This window comes from Belonocnema kinseyi, chromosome 4, assembly GCF_010883055.1.
Source record: "Belonocnema kinseyi isolate 2016_QV_RU_SX_M_011 chromosome 4, B_treatae_v1, whole genome shotgun sequence".
In the NCBI taxonomy this organism is placed as follows: Eukaryota; Metazoa; Arthropoda; class Insecta; order Hymenoptera; family Cynipidae; genus Belonocnema; species Belonocnema kinseyi.
The window spans coordinates 81104353-81125824 of record NC_046660.1 but is presented as its reverse complement, the minus strand read 5'-3'; the positions used below and the strand labels follow the sequence as shown (position 1 = coordinate 81125824).

Below are 21472 nucleotides of genomic sequence, written 5' to 3'. Positions count from 1 at the left end.
CCTACAATTTTTAGAAATCATTCTTTATTGCAATTACTAGAAAATCATGCAAATTTAAAAATCTTTTCAAATATTCTCTGAAAGTAATTATTCAAAATGAAAAATAATTTTTAGTTTCCCTAGGAATCTTAAGAAAATGTTTTTATTCTTCTGAAGCCTTTCACAATTATTAAAAAAGCTTCTAATTTTTTTTTTGTGAAATATGCAACAATCTAAATTTGGTTTTAACTTAGATTGTGGATATTTGCACTAACAAATCGATAAAAACATGAATTTTGTAGGAACACACTTTGCTTAAATTATTTGAAATTATTTGAAATTGTTTCTATAAATAATAAGTGTTCAATTGTTATTTATACATCAAAATTTAACAATTTCACTTACAAAATAAACAGTTTTTAAAGGGACGAATTAAAATTGTATAGCTCAAAGTTTAAAAGTTTTCGAAATTTTAACGATTTAAGGCTTTCAATGTGAAACAATTCAGTTTTAAATAGTTTATTTTTAAATATTTAGTTTTAGTTTACTCCTCTGAAATGAACAGTGAAATATTGCTAAATATTAAATAGCTCTTCTTTTTCTTCATTAAAGAATTTAAAATTGAATGGGTTAAAAATTAAATATTTAAGAATTTTGAACTTAATAAATTATGAAATGTCGCAAAACGCAAACGTTTATTATAAATAATGACGTTCATTCCAAACATCCTTTAACACTACAGAGCAAAAAATTTTAAATTAAATGAATTTTTAAATAAAATTTTGTATCTTCCACTCGAATAGTGGAATTTTAAACCAAACAGTTGGTTTTCAACTAAAATGATAAATATTTAACTGAAATACTTGCATTTTTTACACAAAAGGTAAAATTTTAAACAAAAAGATTACATGCATTTTAACGAAATAGTTGAATTTTCAATCAAAGGAGAAAAATCTTCAACCAAATAATTTTTACTAAAAAAGATCAATTGTCTACCAAAAACTTATATAATCAAATTTTAAGTTAAGAAAATCAACGGTCAATCAAAAAAGACGAATATCCGACTAAAAGAGATCATTTTTCAATTAAAAATTGAATAATTAAATTTTCAGCCAAGAAATAGATTCTTCAATCAAAAAAGAAACAAATTTTCGGTAAAAAAAATCCCTTTTCATTCAAAGAAAAAACTTATTTTCAATCAAGAAGCTCATTTTTCAATTAAATAAATGAAATTTTAATTAAAATGAAGAATCATAATTAAAAAAATTAAATTTCAACAAAAAAGTTTATAGTACAACCAAGTAAATTTATTGCTAACGAAATAAATTAATTTTCCATTTAAGAAGACAAATTTACATCGGAATTGTTCAATTTTGGCCTGTGAAAAGTCAATTTCCCACAAAAAATGGAACGGTTAAATTTTCAGTTGAAAAAAATTAACTTTCAACCAAACTGACGAATTTCCAATTAAAATTATGAATCTTCAACTGGAATTTTGGAATTTTATACTTACCAAAAAGATTAATTTTCGGTAGAAAAGACAAATTTTTACAAATTACATGAATTTTTAAAAGAAGTGTTTAATTTTTAAATACAAAATATTAATTTTTAACCAAATACTTGTATTTTCATTAAAAAAAGGTCAAATTTCAACCAAAAATAGAATAGTAGAATCTTTCGTTAAAATATAATTGTTTGCAAGAAAAAATCGGATTTTCAGAAAAAGTAAAAAACGAAATACGTAAAAAAAATTATATTTTAATTTAGAAACGTTTTTTGTTCGAAATACTACTTGAAGTACTTTGTTTTAATTATTGGAAGATGGATCTTCTAAATTGTGTCGAATTTTGACTTAAAACAGGGATTTTTTAAAAATTCCCGTCTTCTAAATCCCAGTTTTAATATTTAAAAAAAATCTCGTTCCATGTCAAAAGTTTCCTGTTTCAAGTGAAATTATATTTCTGTACCAAAACTATCTGTCCTAAAATTAAAACGATAATTATTTTCACTTATATGTTCTACAACTGTGGATAAAGTGGAAAGAACTTTTCTAAATTGACAAAAATGATTAAAATAATGAAAACTTGAATTTTGCTATGATTAAAAATAAATTCCCGGTCTTTTAATTAAATTCCATTTAATTTCTTGAGTTTTTTTCGGCCCATAAAATTCCTGTTTTTCTGGTCATGTCGCTACCCTGATCATAATTAAAGCTAAAAACTCGCCAAACTATTTTTTCACTTGAGTTTTTAGGGACCCTAAAAACAGACTTATATAAAAAAATATATATTTTTTTAAACAAAGAAAAAAATAATTTATTTGTTTGTGGATTCTAATAAAAATATCCAGGCGATATGCATGGACATTCGAGAGACAGATAATTAGGACCACCCTAGTAGATACCCTGAAAATTCTTTCAAAATTCCATAACTTTTCCAGGTCTGGTAGCATCCCTCAATTCATACTGAACAAACATACCGTGATTATCAGGTTCATTAACTCGCAAATCGAGAATCGTATAGCGTAGAAGTTCTGGGAACGTTGATTGATATTGACAAAGTAACTGATGAGCTGAGCTCTTCTCTTATCAGTCCAAGATTCTTCCGGGATAGGCGAAGCCAAATCCTTTGAGAGCAAATTCAGGGTGTTTCGTTCCCAAACACCCCATAATGCTCGGGGCGCATAGAAGAAAATGGCTTGCAAGGCAAGAACGAAGCAGACCTGTTGCAAAACACGTATAATATAAGAATATTGTAGACTAGTAGAAGCTAAGAGTCTCTATCGGAGGATAGAATTGAAACTCGAGAATCGATTTTTTATTCGATTCTGAATAAGTTGCTTAACCCATTAACGACCAAAGATATCAATTTTATATCATGAGTTTGACCGCAAAATTTATGGGTATAACAAAACAATAAATAGATCAAAAGTACTGTTCCTTATGTTTTTGGGTGAGCTAAATTTGAATCCGTCGTCAAAATTACATATGGCTGTTTTTGCATACAAAAATAGTGAAAACTGTTTGATTTTTTATTTTTATAATTTTTTTTTTCAGACATAAAACGCGATAATATCTTAAAATTTCTTCAACTATCGGTGCACAAAATTCTTAAGCTTTAACAGAAAAATTATATATATACTTCAAAGTTTAAATAAAAATTTCATAGATTAAAAATGTCATGAAATTAACCATAGAACACTATGAAATTTTTTCAGATATTTTAGAAATTTTTTTTCAAAATATCTGCAAAAATTCAAAAATCTTCTTTGACTAATTCTAAGACATTTTTATTCTTGGAAAATTTGTACTAGAGCCTGTAGATTTTGTGAAATAATTGATCAAACTTCATGCGAATTCTTTTCGCATGAAGTTTGATCAATTATTTCCCAAAATCTTAGAATTAGTCGAAGAATGTTCTTCAATTTTTTGAGATTTTTTGATAAATTTTTTTGCAAGTTTTTGATTTTTTGAAAAATCTAAAAAAATTTCATAGTGTTCTATGGTTAATTTCAAGACATTTTTATTCAGTGGAACTTTTTTGTAATTTTTGAAGTTTTTGAAAAAAACAAAGACGTTGGAAAAAACCAGTTTTTGGAACATTTTTGCATTTTGTCCATGATTTTGGAAGAAAAAACATATATATAGAATTTTTTTTGTTAAAATTTAAGAATTTGTGCATCGATAGTTGAAGAAATTTTAAGATACTAAAGCGTTTTATGTCAGACAAAAAATTATCAAAATAAAAAATCAAACATTTTTCACTATTTTTGTATACAGAAACCGCCATATTTAATTTTGAAATCAAAATATTCTAATTTTGACCACGGATTCGAATTTAGCTCACCCAAAAACATAAGGAACAGTACTTTTGATCTATTTATTGTTTTTTTATACCCATAAATTTTGCGGTCAAACTCATGTTATAAAATTGATAGCTTTGGTCGTTAATGGGTTAAGGTCATGTAATATTTACCCGATCCCTACCTCACGGACTTTTTTTCGCAACCAATCACGTTCACGTAAATTGAGATAAAAAATAAGGAAATTTATAATGGTCGAAACACTTTATTTGCAAAATTACCAGACTTTTCCCTGACCAATTTTTCATTTTCCGTGACCATTAAAATACAAAGACCAGCATTATTACCTTTTTATCATTTTTAACATCGAATTTTTCAATGTAAAGAATTCCTGAAAATAAAACCAAGAATCTAACGACCAAATTTGGACAACCATCGTAAAATGTGCCTATTCCAATCTGAAACTATAATTTTTCTTGAATTTTCTGCTAAAAAAGAAAAGAAAAAACTACTTTTCCCTTCGAAAAAAATAAAAAAGAGGAAAGAAAAATGAAGAGGCAGTCAACTTTTCTTCTTTAGGAGAAAATTTAAAAAAAATCAGATTGCAATAGGAACATTTTATGGTGGTCGTACAAATTTGGTCGTTTATTAATTTTTAATAAAATTAAATAATTCAAATGATGAATTTTCCAACAAAAAATATATTTTTCTACATACAAAGAGTTTTCAGTCAAAAAAGAAAAAAACATATCAATTGTTGAACTTTCAAAGGAAAAATGTGAGTTTTCAAGAAAAAATTTAACGAAATATTTGCATTTGTAACCAAAAAACGGAAATTTCAATTCAAGAAGATTATTTTACTACCAAGAAGACATATATTTTAAACTAGAAAATATCATTTTTCATTTATACACATGAATCTCCAAGAAAAAATTAAAATTTTAGCAAATTAGTTCAATTTGTACCCAATCAGTTGAATTTTGAATTCAAAAGACCAATTTTTAATAAAATACTTAAGCTTTCAACTCTTTCAACTAAATGTTGAATTTATATTATGAATTTTCAACTCGAATAGTTCAATTTTAACTTAAAAAAATTAATTTTCGCATTAAAAGTAATGAATTTTCAACAAATAATGTAACAGATATTAAATAAATAAATATATATATATATTTTAAATTAAATATAGTTTAATTTAGAAATAAAGAAAAGAAATTTTTCAGTGAACTTTTCAACAATAAAATATTAATTTTGAAAAAGAAGTTCATCTTCTGCCAAAATAATTAAATTATCAACAAAAAAGGATAACCTCAATAAAATTTGGACTTTTCAACCAAAAATATAAAATTATAAACTAAAAATATAATCGGCAGAGAAAGCAGCTGCAAAAAAATAAGAAATAGAAATACAAGGCAAATCAATCACCAACAATCGGAGTGGTCTCGTAAGGTTTTTAACATAGAATATTTTATAAGCCGAATAACACAACTCGATATTTTAAAAAATTCCTGGTTTTTCCCTGATTTTCAGGTTTAGCCTGGTCTACGAACAGCCTGAAAAGTATGTAAAAGGGAATAAAAAATTTCTGAAAATACAACAAAAAAATCTGTATGTAGTTCCAGAAATGTAGAATGAGTGAAGGAAAATTGATTTGAAACTAACCCATTTATAATACTGCTGGTCAATAGTAGCTCCACCTCCAACATTAGTTACTCCTAGACCTGCATGGTGAATTCCTTCAACCCCTGGTACATTTTGAAGAACTGTGAAAGTGTTAGTTACCCAGCAGTAGGAGTTTATCACATCTTTTGCTGTAGAAATAAATACTAAAATCAAAGACTGAATTATAAAGTATTAAGATTGAGCTTAAATAATCCGGAAGATCAAATTATGGATTTTAAAACTATCAGGTTTCCAAGTGTTCTATGAAATTAAAAAAGTGTCTTACTGTAGAAAAAAAGTATCTTAAAAAATAAGAAAGTAGTGGAAAAACTACTTAAAAATAAATATACTTTTCTGTATGTAAATAACTGCTCAAGAACTGCTCTATTAAAAAAATTTGTGGTTAAAGTAGAAACGATGACAATATAGAACAATGTAACTAGCAAGGATCACAGCAAAAAACGGCTCAAAATAGGCAAAATAGAGGAATTATTTCACAAAAAAGGAGAAGAATAGGGGAAAGATTAAACATTTATTTTGACGCTTAGAAAAAAAGAAACAATATTTTTAAATCGCATAGTTAGGTCATTAAAACTACATTCACGGCGATATAAAAAATCCAGAGAAGATGACATTTTTTAAATAACAATTTTTATACGTTTTGAATAACAGAAACTTTTTAACTTGCGGTAGAATTATATTCCAAATTAAAAAAAAAAACCTTTTAAGTTGTTATTAATGATGATCAAGAATGGTCATCGGAAGTCCGTCGAAAGGTCAATCCACGCGTCGCGAAGATGCGAACAATTGTATCAAACAGAATACGGGTTTGTTACCAATATAATAAAAACCCTTTTAAAAAAAGGTAAATAATTTTATTGCCAAATTTAAAAGCGATTTGGTAGGTTATGGTAGGTGTCATGAAAGATTCTTCAATTGTGCAATCGATGCGTCTCGGAGACGCGAACAAACATATCATATACATTACTGCTATATTCCTTATATTAAAACAGTTTTTTTTTCTAATGAGCAAGATGAACAATATATTTTTTAAATTTATGAATCAGTGTTGCTTTCTCTTATATAAATAGAATATAAAATTTGTTTTGAAACTTCCTAAATCGGTATTGATGAGCCATAAAAGGTTCAACAATTGAATGCATCTCGAAGACACAAAAAATACCCTAGATATCGCATTGTTGCATTTTGAATACCACAAAAGTTTTTCACATATAAAATAAGGTAATTTTTTAAACTTAAAAAAATGTAATGGCCGGTCTACCTCAAAATCTTATCAGACCTGGATACCAATATTAGTTTAAGCATTAAGTCGAAATAATCAGTGAAATTCTCGAAAAAATCCAACTTGAAATGTTTGTAATGAGAAAGTTTCGTTAAGGTGCCCCCTTTGACATATAAAAAATGCTAGAACAGATCAATTGCCAAACAGGTTTTTTGTTGTTGTTTGAAAACAGTTCCAAAGTTATTTTTGTGTGGATGGATAATTCATAATATGGCATTTTATAGCAAAATGTCCACACGACTGTTGGTTCTCGCGCTTCGCGCTCGATAATATATTTATCCCGCTTTTCGCGCTCGGTCTTTGTATATTCCCCACATTTGCAGAAGATTTTTTTAAATTAAAGGTTAAAGCATCGACAACAGTAATTTGGCGATAGTGAATTCTCTTTTGCTAAAGCTCCTTCGGCTTTTAACGAACACATCCTCAACACGTATCTTGTGCTTCGCACTCGATTTTGTCCCTCAAATTGTATATCATTTCTATAAATGTACATTATTACAATTCATAACAAGCATTGGTATTAAAACAGACGTAGTTTCCTAGTCTCGATTAAAAAAATGCGCATTCTTAAAAAAAAGGTTATTAAACATTTTATTGCAACTTCTGCCGTTTTTCAAAAACTGAATTTGCTCATTTCCAGTTTTATTTTTATGATTTAACCGTTACTTCTGCGGTCTACACATCAGCATTACGGTTTTTCAACTTATATATTCTATAGCTAACCGCAGTGACACTGACTTAGTCAATTGCATTTTCTACCGCATCGTGTTTTACGTCTCAGTTGTGGCGCCCTATTGCTACATCTCTGAATAATTCACTAAAATAGTGCCCCAAAGCGTATAGGGTGGAGATTAGGGTGGCTCAAAAAGGCTTTTTTTTAGAGGACAACGACGCGCCCCCGCCCCCACCGTTTTATTCCGTATCCGAAAAAAGAAATTCCCTAACTTTTTTATTATTTCATTTTAAGGGTGTTGGTTAAATCCAACCTTGAATTTTTTAACAGGTAAGGCACTGACTTAATATATATTTTTTTCCGAAGGATTCGTGAACGAAAGAAAGAAAACGTGTGAAATATCCGGGGTTTCGCGAGATCCTCGGATCAATAAAATGTTGAAATTTCACAAAATGTATTTTTTTACTCAGAATTCGGACACAATAGAAAAATTCTCGAGAGATACCAGGTTTTCAAAGGGCCACGTCTTGATGACGGTGACCCTAAATTTTGCGAAATACGTTGCGAAATGGAGAAAAATGCAGGAAAAATTCACATGCCCTGTGTGTGTTTTGTAACTGAATTTGTAATCAGCCATCAGGTTAGCTGTCAACTTCACGCCATACCCCGATAGCGTTGATATAGTTGACAGCTATAGCCTGGAGGCTGATAACAAATTCAGTTACAAGACATACACAGGGCATGTCAATTTTGTCTACACCTTTCTCCATTTCGCAACGTATTTCGCAAAATTTAGGGTCACTATCATCAAGTCGTGGCCCTTTGAAAACCTGGTATCTTTCGAGAATTCTTCTATTGTGTTCGAATTCTGAGTAAAAAAATAAATTTGCAAACGATTCTAACCGTTCAAATGCTGTAGTTTGCTACCCGCTGATTTCTATCTTTCAAAAAATTCATATTTGTCGGGAAAATAATCATTTACTCAACAAATTTTTTGATTTTTCAACATTTTATTGATTTGAGAATCTCGCAAAACCCCGGATATTCGACAAGTTTTATTTCTTTCCTTCACAAATCCCTCGGAAAAAATATATATTGGGTCAGAGCCTTACCTATAAAAAAATTCAAAGTCGGATTAAACCAATACTCTTAACTTTGACTTCAAGTTTCTCATGTAAAATGCATGAGGAAAAATCACTTTTTTGAGCTTTTAGAATAAGTTTTTAGGGTTTGAAAAAATGAGACGGGAAAGTATGGCGGCCTGTAAAAAATTATCCAAGGAAGAATTTCATGTATCGGACATATGGGTTTGACAGCCCTAACACTCCCCCACGAGTCCCTCAAAACTACACTTAAAACCAAAAATGTAAATTCTTCATGAACTCGACCTTTTGCACATTGTATTCTCGTCTTTTTTTGCTTGAAATTATTAATATTGGTCCAGTCGAATATTTATTAGCATTGGTTAATTAATTTTTAATTATTTAAACAAATGGAATTTGTATAAACAATTTTTTTTCGAAAATTCGTTTTTTCCCTTAAAAATTATCACTATTGGTCTAGTCGAGTATTTAAGGTCCTGGAAGCTGAAATTACAACATTTTCATATCGATGTGGGCACTATGCTATAATTTGGTGCTTATTTAGTTCTAATTTATGCTGCAAAAAGAAATTTGGTGCCCGGTAATTTTGGTCAAAAACATGTAATGCTAGCTTCAGCTGAAGCCACGATTCCGGTATGCGAAACTCTGAAACTATTAGTGCGGTATCAAATTCTCCTTTGTGCAGCAATTTAGTGCTAATTAAGTGCTAATTAAGTGCTAATATATTCTGCAAAAACTAAATTTTGCGCCCGGTAATTTTGGTTAAAAACATGTAGTAATGCTAGCTTCAGCTGAATCCACAACTCCGGTATGCGAAACCCGGACTCTATTAGTGATATCAAAATCTGCTTTGCGCAGGAATTTAGTGCTAATTAAATGCTTTGGATTTGTACTAAGCAAAAAATCCGGGCACTTTTTTGTTTACCCAAAACGCATAGTAATGCTGGCTTTAGGTGACTCGGGTATGCGAAAGTCGAAAACTATTAGTGATATAAAATTCTCCTTTGGACAGGAATTTACTGCTAATCAAGTGCTAATATATTCTGCAAAAACTAAATTTTGCGCCCCGTAATTTTGATCAAAAACATGTAGTAATGATGGCTTCAAATGACTGGTATATGAAACTCTTAAACTATTCATGATAAAATGTTCTCCATTCTGCAAAAACTAAATTTTATGCCCGTTAATTTTGAACAAATACATGTAGTAATGCTGGCTTCAGGTGACTGGTATGTGAAACTCGGAAAGTATTAGTGATATAAAATTCTCCTTTGGACAGGAATTTACTGCTAATCAAGTGCTAATATATTCTGCAAAAATTAAATTTTGTGCCCGGAAATGTTGATCAAAAACAGGTAGTAATGATAGTTTCAGATGACTGGTATATGAAAGTCGAAAACTATTCATGATAACATATTCTCCTTTATGTAGGAATTTAGTGCTAATTAAGTACTCTGCATTTGTGCTACGCAAAAAATCCGGACACTTTTATTTTTACCAAAAAACGTGTGGTAATGCTGGCTTCAGGTTACTGACATATGAACCTCGAAAATTATTAGTGGTATCAAATTCTCCTTTGCACAGGAATTTCGTGCTAATTAAGTGCTTTGTATTTGAGAATTGCAAAAAATCTGGGCACTTTTTTTACCAAAAGTGTGTGGTAATGCTGGCTTCAGGTAACTCGGGTATGTCAAACTCGAAAACTATTAGTGGTATTAAATTCTCCTTTACACAGGTATTTAGTACACTAAATTCCTGCACGAAGGATAATATGTTATCATGAATCGCTTTCGAATTTCATATACCAGTCATCTGAAGTCACCATTACTACATGTTTTTGATCAAAATTACCGGGCACAAAATTTAGTTTTTGCAGAATATATTAGCACTTAATTAGCACTAAATTCCTGTGCGAAGCAGATCTTGATATCCCTAATTACTTTCCGAGTTTCACATACTTCACATACTTCATAGTTTCACCTGAAGCCAGCATTACTACACGTTTTCGGTAAAAAAAAGTGCCCGGATTTTTTGAATAGTACAAATCCAGAGCACTTAATTAACACTAAATTCCAGCGCAAAAGAGAATTTGATACCACTAATAGTTTCCGAGTTACGCATACCGGAGTTGTGGCTTCAGCTGAAACTAGCATTACTACATGTTTTTGTGCAAAATTAACATGCACGAATTTTTTTTCTGCAGCATAAATTAGCACTAAATTATGGCATAGTGCCCACATCGATATGACAATGTTGTAATTCCAGCTTCCGAGACCTGAATATTTATTAACATTAGTTCATTAATTTTCAATTGTTTAAACAAATGGAATTAGTTTACCTAAAATCGTTAAATTTTCAACCAGATAGTGGAATTAAAAACAAAATTAATTTTCAGTCAGATAGTTGCATTTACAAGCAAATAATTGAACTTAAGAGGAAAAAATGTGAATTTTTAACCAAATAGTTCAATTTTGATGCAAAAATTATTGCTATTAGTCTAGTGGAATATTTAACAACATTCGTTAATTCATTTTTAATTATTTAAACAAATCCAATTTATTTTTAAGGACAAAAACGATTTTTCCACGAAAAATTATTTAAACAAATTCCATTCCTTTAAACAATAAAAAATTAATGAACCAGTGTTGAGAAGTATTTCACTAGACCAATATTAATAATTTTAATGCAAAATTTTTTGTTCAAAGGGTAGTTTTCAAGTACTCGTGGGGGTGTGTTAGGGGCGTCAATCCCATATGTCTGATACATGAAATTCTTTGATGGATAATTATCAACAAGCCTTTATACATTCCAGTCACATTTTTTCAAACCTTAAACAATTATTCTATAAACTCAAAAAAGTGATTTTTCCCTATGCATTTTATATAGGAAACTTCAAGTCAAACCCGGAACCTCACTGTCAAAAAAGCTTTGGTGATATTTACAATTAGCTAGTAATTATACGTGCAGTTTATTTTCAAATTACAATATTTAACTTTATTAATTTACGACACTACAGTACTTATTTGCAATCTAATGTGACTTCACTTCAGGTGACAATGTGAAAATAAAATGAAGGTTGTTCTATTTGCAGTTGACTGTGAAATTACTACGTCTGACGATGGAAATTATTCGATCGCCGTGGGACATAGTAAATTTACGTAAGGTGATAAACTTACTTGGGACGTTAAGTATACGAAAGTCTTATGTAAATTTTGACGACGTGTGCTTTTCTATCGTGAGGGAGTAAGTCCACACGGACGAACGCCGCAGAATTATTTGCAGGACGTAAATTTGGATCATTCGGATCTAGCGAGTGCAAGTCGTGCCAAACTATGAGTTCCAGAGACGCCCGAACGACCTATTGCCATTTGGTGTGCGTTTTATTGATTATTTTGTACGCCATATGGATTTTAACCTCTTTTTTCGACACAGTTCTGTTAAAATAAAAAATAAAATAAAAATTAGGGAATTTCTTTTTTAAGGATTTGGAATAGAGAGGGGGGGGGGGGGGGGGGGGGGGGTGTCGTTTTCCTCTAGCATGCAACAAAATTTTGCCATGTATTTTTGGACTACCCTAGTCCCAGTGGAGTCTAGTAACAACAACAGTCCCACGAAAATTCGATTAATGAGGGGTTAGATGGGAGTTCATATGGTCTCATTTTACCATTCCCGGCCCACCTTTAGGTGCGAAACATAAAGTTTCCATTTCCGCAGAAAGAAAAACTGTAATTTTTCTTTTTTCGAATATTGACACGCGCCATCGGGCACCTCGAAATCACATTTAATTAACATAGGGAAATTTTGAATTTTCGGAAAATTTAACTCACGTTCCATGGCTTGATCGAAACTTGCCAAACTTTTTTGGGGTTGAAGAGGAGTGTCTACGAAATAAAATCATACTAATAACTTTTATTTCCAAACCAAAAGTGTAAAAAATAATCGTATTTTCTGATAGAAATTTAATTGTTTGTCATTGTTTGGAGTAGGACATTTTTCTTATTGTCCATTTTCAAAATTTCAAAAATTTAGCCAGAGATATCAACTTTCTTTTCAAAATAGTATCCTCTTCTACGCTTTATTAAATAATTTCATAATTTTGATACATTTCTTTTAAGGTTTAATAGATTTCTATTTCTTTAAACAATAAACAATCTTTATTTGATCAAGCAGTTTTTTCGATAACTAAAAAAAATGAAAGAAAATAGAACACATACAATTATGTTTTTGACTGTATAGTGTATAGAAAGACTACATTAGCCAATTTTTAATTGGCAAAACAAATATAATTTGTTTAAATAATTACTTTTCCAAAAATACTTTTAAAATCGTAATGAATTGTATGTGTTCTATTTTATTTCATTTTTTTAGTTATCGAAAAATAACAGATAGAGCAACAAAAAAGTTGTTTAAACAAATAGAAATTTGTTAAACATTAGAAGAAATTTATCAAAATGATGTATTATTCAACAAACAGATCGACGAGATCTGATGAAAATTCAATAATCCGCTATCTTCCATAAGTTTCGATTTATGATATATTGAAAAATTCCCACTTATTTAAATTACCAGCGAAAAATCACTCAGTTTAAAAAAACACTGTGTACCTTTGCACCTAATTACAACACGGGAAAGTGTTCGCCAGATGAGTGAAAATAGACTCAATTCTCTCTGATTACAAAAAAAGAACAGTGCAATCAAAAAGTCGAACAATTTATCCTGATGACTTTTTTCATAAAACCAAAAATTACCAGAGTTATAGCATTTACAAAATTCAAGAAAACATACGAAAATGACTATTTTAAGCAAAATAATATACGATATGAAAAAAAGTTAAGAAAAGAAAAATGTTGCCTTTTGAATGCCCTACAAGATTATCATAACAAGTTTTTGAATTTTCTTGAAAAATCGAAAATTCAAATTTTGACAGCATAAAAAATAATGGAAAATCCAAAAATTACATTTTGCAGTCAGTCAGACTAAGCAAAATATGGCATTAGCAGACAAAAAATATGCATTTAAAGAAGATCTACAACTTTTTGATCAATTACTTTACAGTAAAGAAAAACCTGTCCGCTGCGTAGGCACATTCTCATCACAACTTTTGTCTTTTAATTTGTTTTTCGTTTCATGAGTGGGGTTTCAAGAAATTAAATTTTTTAATGTTTTTAATTCTATTTCTTACGATTAAAAGAAAAAACAGAACTATAAAAACATTTATTCATGACAAATTAATTGATTTTTACATTATCATCAGGGAAGGTATTATATTTGTGTAAAATTTGCCTGAATCGGGAACAGGTTTTTACAAATGTGTCTGTCTTTATGTCTGCCCGTGAGTACGATTACTTTTGAAAAAATTAATCTATTACAGTGGCCTTTGGGACACTCTTTTAGTGTTCCAAACTGAAAGTCAAGTTCGTTAGCCAGCCATTTTGGATAAAAATTCAAAAAGTGAGCGCATTTCGAATATTTTTGAGATCACTTTTTCCAAGATTCAAAAATTTTCTGTATAGTTATTTGTATTATTCAAAAATTCGAACAATGTATCCTAATGACTTTTCTCATAAAACCAAAAATTAACATTTTAAGCAAAATAGCGCACGGTATGAATAAAGTCAACAGAAGAAACATTTTTATTTTTGAATGCCCTACAAAATTATCATAACTTTTCGAATTATCTTGAAAAATAGAAAATTCAAATTTTTACAGCATGCAAATTAATGAAAAATCCTAAAATAACATTTGTTTCATTCAACAATTTCTTCTGAAGGTTGGTGAACTCAGCATAAAACACTTTGCGAGATTCTTTTAGTCAATTATTAGGAGATGAAGCAATAGGGAAACACAACTGCGATGTAGAACACGATGCGGTAGAAAATTCAATTGGCAAATTCTGGGTCACTGCGGTTAGGGACATAATTTAGAAGTTAAAAAACGGTAAGGCTGCTCAGTAGACCGTATGTGTTAAATTTAAACCATAAAAATAACATGGAAATAAGCAAATTCAGTTTATGGAAAAATGACAAAAGTTGCAATAAAACGTTTGATAACAAATTTTTTTTAAAGAATGTGCTTTTTTAAATAATACAATGAAACTACGTTAGTTTTAATACCAACTCATGTTATGAATTATAATAATATACATTTATGGGAATGATATACAATTGTAGGTGTAAACTCGAGTGCGAAGCACGAGATACGCGATGAGAATGTGTTCGTTAAAGCCGAAGGAGCTTTAACAAAAGAGAATTCACAATCACCAAAATACTGTTGTCCATGTTTTGACCTTCACTTTTAAAAAGTTTGTGCACAAAGACCGAGCGCGAGAACCAACATGGGCGCGCTCAAAATCACGAGCCGCGCGCCCAGCGCGGCGATGAGAATGTGCTCGCGAGGCGGGTCGTTTTTTTTTGTATCTGAATAATTGTATTCGACATAAGTACTAGATAAAAACAGTTTGTGGAAGCATCTCGTTCTATGGAAGTTTATGATCAGCAGACTAGAATAATCATTCGTCTTGACGTTGCAGATACTATAAAACCATCTTAAGAAAATGAACTTAGCCAAAGCTTAACGGCTTCCTTTAATATTGAACTTCTGTTAGGGAAGGTGGGTAAGTTGAGTCGTAAGGAGTAAGCCGATAACTTTTAATAGCTTCAAGTAATCTTCCTCCGTCTTCCAGGTTGGAAAATTTGTTCCGATGCTCCAGGGCTCCACCCAACACACGGCATGGATGTTGATTATTTTATGCCCTGCTTTTTCTGCATTGAAAACTTTATAACGCTTTTATCGGACAAACGTCTCAGGTGAAACATGGGCCATTTTCCTTATATTTTCTGTATGGATGCGAATAAAGGAATAAAAAATAACTTTTTAATGACAAAAAGAGGAGTTTTCAATCAAGGTTTTTGGGAAATGCATATATAGTGCCAAAACAAAGTTTAGGCTAAAATTTGATAGGGATTTAAATAGTCAACAAAATTTTATCTAATTATAATCTAAATTTTCCCTGAAAAGTTTTTTATTTGCCCTGTTATTAATTTTTCAGCCATGAAAATAACTTTAAAAAAGGTTTGTTTCAACATTTATCTGAAGGGCTTTAAGTGGCAACAGTCATACAGAATTTTACACGAGATCATCTACAAATTACGCAAGAAGATTTGGGTTGAGGAGGGGAGTTAAAAACTCATACTGCTTTATGCTTTTTCAATCTAGATGATTAATTTCTTAGCAACAAAGACGAATCTGCAACAAAACAAATCAAGTTTCAAATCTAAAAAAATAAATTTTAAGTTAAAAAGTTTATTAAAAAAGGAATTTTCAACAAAATAGTTAAATTAAAAAAAAAAGAGTTGAATTTTCAACAGAATAATAAAATTTCCAACCAAACTGTTTAATTTTAAAGCATAAAAGTTAACTTTCTACAGAACTCTTGACTTTTCAACCCAACAATGTACAATTTCTAATGAATTGATTTATAAATAAAAAAGATCAATTTTCAAGCAAAATAGATTTTACATTTTTAGTTAAAAAAAAAAAAATTATCAACAAAAAAAAAACAAGAAAATAGTTCAATTTGCTATCTAGGAAATTAGCTTTTGACTGAAATTATAAATATTCAAACCCACCACCCCCAAAATGAATTTTAAAACCAATAGTTAAATTTTAAACCACATACGCGAATTTTCAATGGAAAAAGATAAATTTTACAGACAAAAATAGAATATTTGAATTTTCACCTAAAAAAATCGATCTTTAATCACACACATTTGAAATCAGAAAAAATACGAATTTTCAATAAAGTAATTGAATCCTTAAACACAATACATAAATTTTCAAGAAAACAGTTGCATTTTCAACTAAAAAATAATGTTCTGCAATAAGAAATCTATTTTTAAACTAAAAAGACGAATCATCCAAAAAAGAGTTGAATTTTACAGCACGAGAGAAGACAAGAAGAATATTCTACCAGAAAAGGCGCATTTTTAACGAAACATGTAATATTGGAAAAGTTCAAATTTCAGTTAATAAAAGATGGAAAAAAATAATGTTAACAAAAACAGTTAAATTATCAAGCGAAAAAGGGCTTTTCAACTAAAATGATGCATCTTTAAGCAAAAAAAAATGAATTTTTAACAAATTGGTTTTACTTGCAACTAACTATAATTTAAAAAGTGTACAGTTTTAAACGAAATTTAAAATAGTTCAATTTTTTATTTTAACTTGAAATTGCTTTAAAATTATATACCGTTGAACATTAGGAAATTCTTTGATTCATTCTTTAATTCAGTGTAAATTATTGAGCGTTAAAACTAAAAAATTGTTAAGCTTCAACTTTAAAAGTTTAAAATGTAAACGATTTTCGTTTTGAGTGCTTTAATTTGCAGATCAGTTTTAATTTGATTAATGGACCAGGGTGCGCGACTGTTGGTTCTCGCGCTTCGCGCTCGATCATTTATTTATCTTGCGCTCCGCGGTCGGTCTTTGTATATTCCAGATATCCACACATTTTTTAAAGCTAAAAGTCAAAACATCGACCACAGTAATTTTGTGATAGTGACTTGTTTTTTGTTAAAGCTCCTTCGGCTTTAACGAATACATTCTCATCACGCATTTCGTGCTTCGCATTCGAATTTGTATTTGAACTTTTATATCATTTCCATAAATGTATATCATTACAATATTTATAACATGCATTGATATTGAATCAGACGTAGTTTCATTGTCTCTTTTTAAAAAAATGCGCATTCTATAAAAAAAAGTTTGTTATTAAACATTTTACTGCAACTTCTGCCGGTTTTCCAAAAACTGAGTTTACTCATTTCCAATTTTATTTTTACGATTTAAACGTAGCTCATAGGGTCGAAACATCAGCCTTACCTTTTTTCAACTTCTAAATTAAATTCCTAACTCAGTGACCCACAAAACTTCGATTAACGAGGGTTTGGGGCGGGGGTGGGAGGCGGTTAGTTTCAACCAAGAGTCATAGCTGATTAGTGTTTTATGCTGAAAAGTTCAACCAACCTTCAGCAGCGTCGTGTTAGATGGGAGTTCATATGATCTCGTTTACACATTCCCGGCACATAGTGGGGAAAAATGACATTTTTGGTTCAAAATAACGTACAGCTCAACAATATTCAGCGGTTTGAACAAAAAATTTTTGAAAAAAGCTGTTAAGATTTCTAAGGGAGTTGTCGAGCCTGATATTTCAATTATGTTTTCAATTTTTTATAAATAAATAAATATGACGAAAAAATGGCAATTTGATCTATTTGACGTTCACAGTGCTCGTCAATGACAGGAAAAGTGTTGAAATTGCCTAAGTTTCATAAACTAATATTAGCTAAAGATGTTCCAATATTATGTATATTATTAAACAACAAAATTTTTTATAAACAAATTATTTGCTGAAAAAATGTTTTTGTATGATTTTCCATAATCATACGTTTTTTCTAGTTATATTGCAAGACAACTTATGAACAAATGCAGTACTCAGGCATTTTTCGACAGAATTTTGTTTTTTAATGTACATTTTTTAAAATTCGGAGCTTTATGATATTTGCAGCAAAATTCATATTTTGTTTATTAATTTTATGATCTTTCAAACAAATTTAATAAACAAATGCTTTATTCGGGTATTTGTCGGCAGAAAAATTGGGTTTTTTCAATGCCAGTCTTTTCATATGGGAACTTGATGGGAATTTCAGCAACATTCATAATAAGTTGATAAATTTTATTATTTCTTCAAACAAATTTGATGAACAAATTATGATATCGAAAAAAATTACCATCGACAGATGTTCGAATAATACATTTGTTTATTAAATTATTTTTTTTAAATATAAAATTTATCAACCAATTATGAATTTCGCTGAAATTATCATGAACTTCCCAATTAAATCGAAAAAAAGAATTTTTCCGTCCACAGATGCCCGAATAATGTATTGTTTGTTAAATTTTTTTTAAAAACATCATAAAATGTGTCAACTCATCATGAATGTTGTCGAATTAATTATGTAGATCCTAATTAAAAGTCTGATATCGAAACAAACAAGAATTGTTCCGTCGACCGATGGCCCAACAATGCATTTTTTTTATTAAATTTGTTTTTAAAAAATCATCAAAAAATTAAAAATTTTGCTGAAATTTTCATGAAGTTCCCAACTTAAAAGACTGCCATTGAAAAAACCGAATTTTTCTGTCGACAAACGACCAAAGAATGGATTTTTTATTCAATTTATTTAAAAAATCATAAGATTTATCAACAAATTATGCATTTTGCTAAAATTATCATAAACTTTCGAATCGAAAAAAATTGACGAGAAAAAAACGAATATTTCTGTTGAAAAATGCCTGGTTACTGCATTTGTACATTAAATTTGTTTATAATATAAACAATTATAAACAGAAGAGAAATTTTTTTACATAATATATATTTGATTCCAATTTCTTGCAACATAATTTGGAAAAATGTGTATTTATGGAAAATCGTAGGCAAATTTTTTTCAACGAATAATTTGTTGATAACAAATTTTTTTATATATTGTCTAATATTGGAATATCCTTAACTAATGCTATTTCATGCAATTTAAGCGATTTCAACCATTATCCTGTTATTGACGAGCACCGGGAACGTCAAATAGAAAAAGGCAATTTTTTCGTAATATTTGTTTATTTATAAAAAAAATTGAAAACCAAATTCAAAAATCAGGCTAGACAACTCTCTGAGACATCTCATTAGCTTTTTTTCCAATTTTTTTTGTCGAAATCGGTGAAGATTTGTGGGCAGCTCGTTATTCTGAACGAAACAAGTCATTTTTTTCTTCCTAATGTGCGGCGCTTCTTTAGGTACAAAAGCAATAACATTTTTTTTCGAATAATCTTGCACGGCATTAAAAAAGAAACATTTTTCTTCTCTGGACTTTTTGCCATATCGGGTGGTATTTGGCTTAATATGTTGATTTTAGTGTTTTTTAAAATTTTGTAAATGCTATAATTCTGGTAAATTTTGGTTTTATAGAAGAAAGTCATTGGGATAAATTATTCGTCTGTTTGAATATTATGAATATCCGTACAGAAAATTTTTGAATTTTGAAAAAAAGTGGCCTCAAAAATTTTCAAATTACGCTCACTTTTTGAATTTTTATCCAAAATGGCTGGCTGACCAACTTAACCTTTAGTTTAGGACACTAAAAAAGTATACCAAAGAGACCAATCCAATCTATCTATTCTTTCGAAAGTTATCGTGCTGACAAACTAAAAATCTACAGACACACAAAATACATACACACAGAGACATCAGATACTTTGAATGCTCTCGGTGTATATAAATCTGATAATTTCCGAATCCATTTTTAAATAGATTCAAATACTGTAAAAATATGTTCCGCCAATTCCAGCTCAATTCTAAGGATTTAGTTAATATGTTTAAGTTAGTAAGTTTTGACAAATTATATCACTAGATTTTGCTAAATATATTAACACCATCGATTAATTAAATAATCAAATAATACTTTCTCGAATTAGCCCCTAAGGCCTATGAATTTTAATAATAATTAAAATTTAGTTTTATTTGGTCATTTTATATGTACTTAAAATTCAGTGCATATCTAGGTCAAATTAATGTGGGTACTATATAAATTAAACTTAAGCCGCTTCAAATTCCTAACTCTTCAAATAGAAATTTATCATTTTCAACAAGATAGATGAATCTTTAACAAAATATTTGGTTAAATCTTCAACCAAAATAGACGACTTCTAAACAAAATACATGAATTCTCAACCAAATAGTTGAATTTTCAACTAAAAAAGATCCGCTTTCAAACAAAAATGAAATAGTTAAATTTTCAGTTGAAAAAATCCCCTCCCCCCACAGAAAAAAATGTCAACTAAGTGATGAATTTTCAACTAAAATGAGGAACGTTCAACCGGAATAGAGGAAGTTTAAACCACAAATATTACTTTTTAACAAGAGAGGTTACCTTTCAACTCATTAGATTTATTTTCAACTAAAAAGATGAATTTTGCACTAAAATTATGAACATGTAACCGAAATACTTGAGTTTCCAAATGAGAAGATTAATTGCCTATCAGAAAAACGATTCTTTAATATAACACATTAATTTTGAACAAAATAGTTGAATTCTGAACTAAAAAAAAAAATATATATATAATTTTTTTGAACCAAAAATTGAATAATTAAATTTCTAGTTAGAAAAATTAATGTTCAATCAAAGAGATGAATTGTTCACCAAAATGATGGACTATTCAACTAGGAAAGTTTTTTTCAGATCAAACAAATTTCTACAAAAAAAGTTACGTTTCAACTGGAATAGTTAAACGTTCGGTAACAAATTTTTTTGAGCTAAAGAAAAAATCAAATTTGCAACGAAACAGATAAATTTGGAATCAAAATGATAAATACAGTGAAACTCTTTTATAGCGCCGATTTTGGGGCTGACTGTGGGTGGGAACCAACTCATAGTCCGATCCGCTTTTGTTTGTTCACATCTGAGTGACAATCGCAGTTCCCTTGCGCCCCCCGCAGCTCCGGTTACACCTACCTGCGGCGCGGCGTCCAATTTCACCGTTAAATTCGAGCTAAAATATCAAGAAAGTAATACATTTTTATATTTTTTTGTAAAGTAGAAAATAATAAACCTTATTAAGCTTTAAAAGTTTTGAGGCCGATGAAGGAGTAATATGTATTGTCTGTCTTAGGTGAAATTTATACACAATTTTATCTTTGAAAGGAAAAAATATTTTTTAAAGACCCTTGAATTTTTTAAATATTAATCTATTGAACCACTCTCAGTAGACACCCTGTATGAGGCCTGATTAAAAGAAAAAATTGAAATCGTAAGTTTACCTCTGCTTTCCTTATTTACTCATTTGGATCTTATTTTTTATTCTTTCGAAATCGCTTCACTGATTCCGGACGAACGAACAATG

The 21472-nt window shown here is 29.6% G+C and overlaps 1 protein-coding gene across 1 annotated transcript in view; it reads right to left on the bottom strand.

The window, feature by feature from the left end:
* LOC117170519 (innexin inx2-like) overlaps window positions 1-21472 on the bottom strand; it is a 36532-nt gene that overhangs the window by 8319 nt on the left and 6741 nt on the right. The window contains exons 2-3 of the mRNA XM_033357296.1: window positions 5443-5591; window positions 2458-2700 (exon numbers count right to left, since the gene is read on the bottom strand). Of these exons, the coding sequence (XP_033213187.1) occupies window positions 2458-2700; window positions 5443-5591 (392 nt within the window). The remainder of the gene's footprint in view (window positions 1-2457; window positions 2701-5442; window positions 5592-21472) is intronic.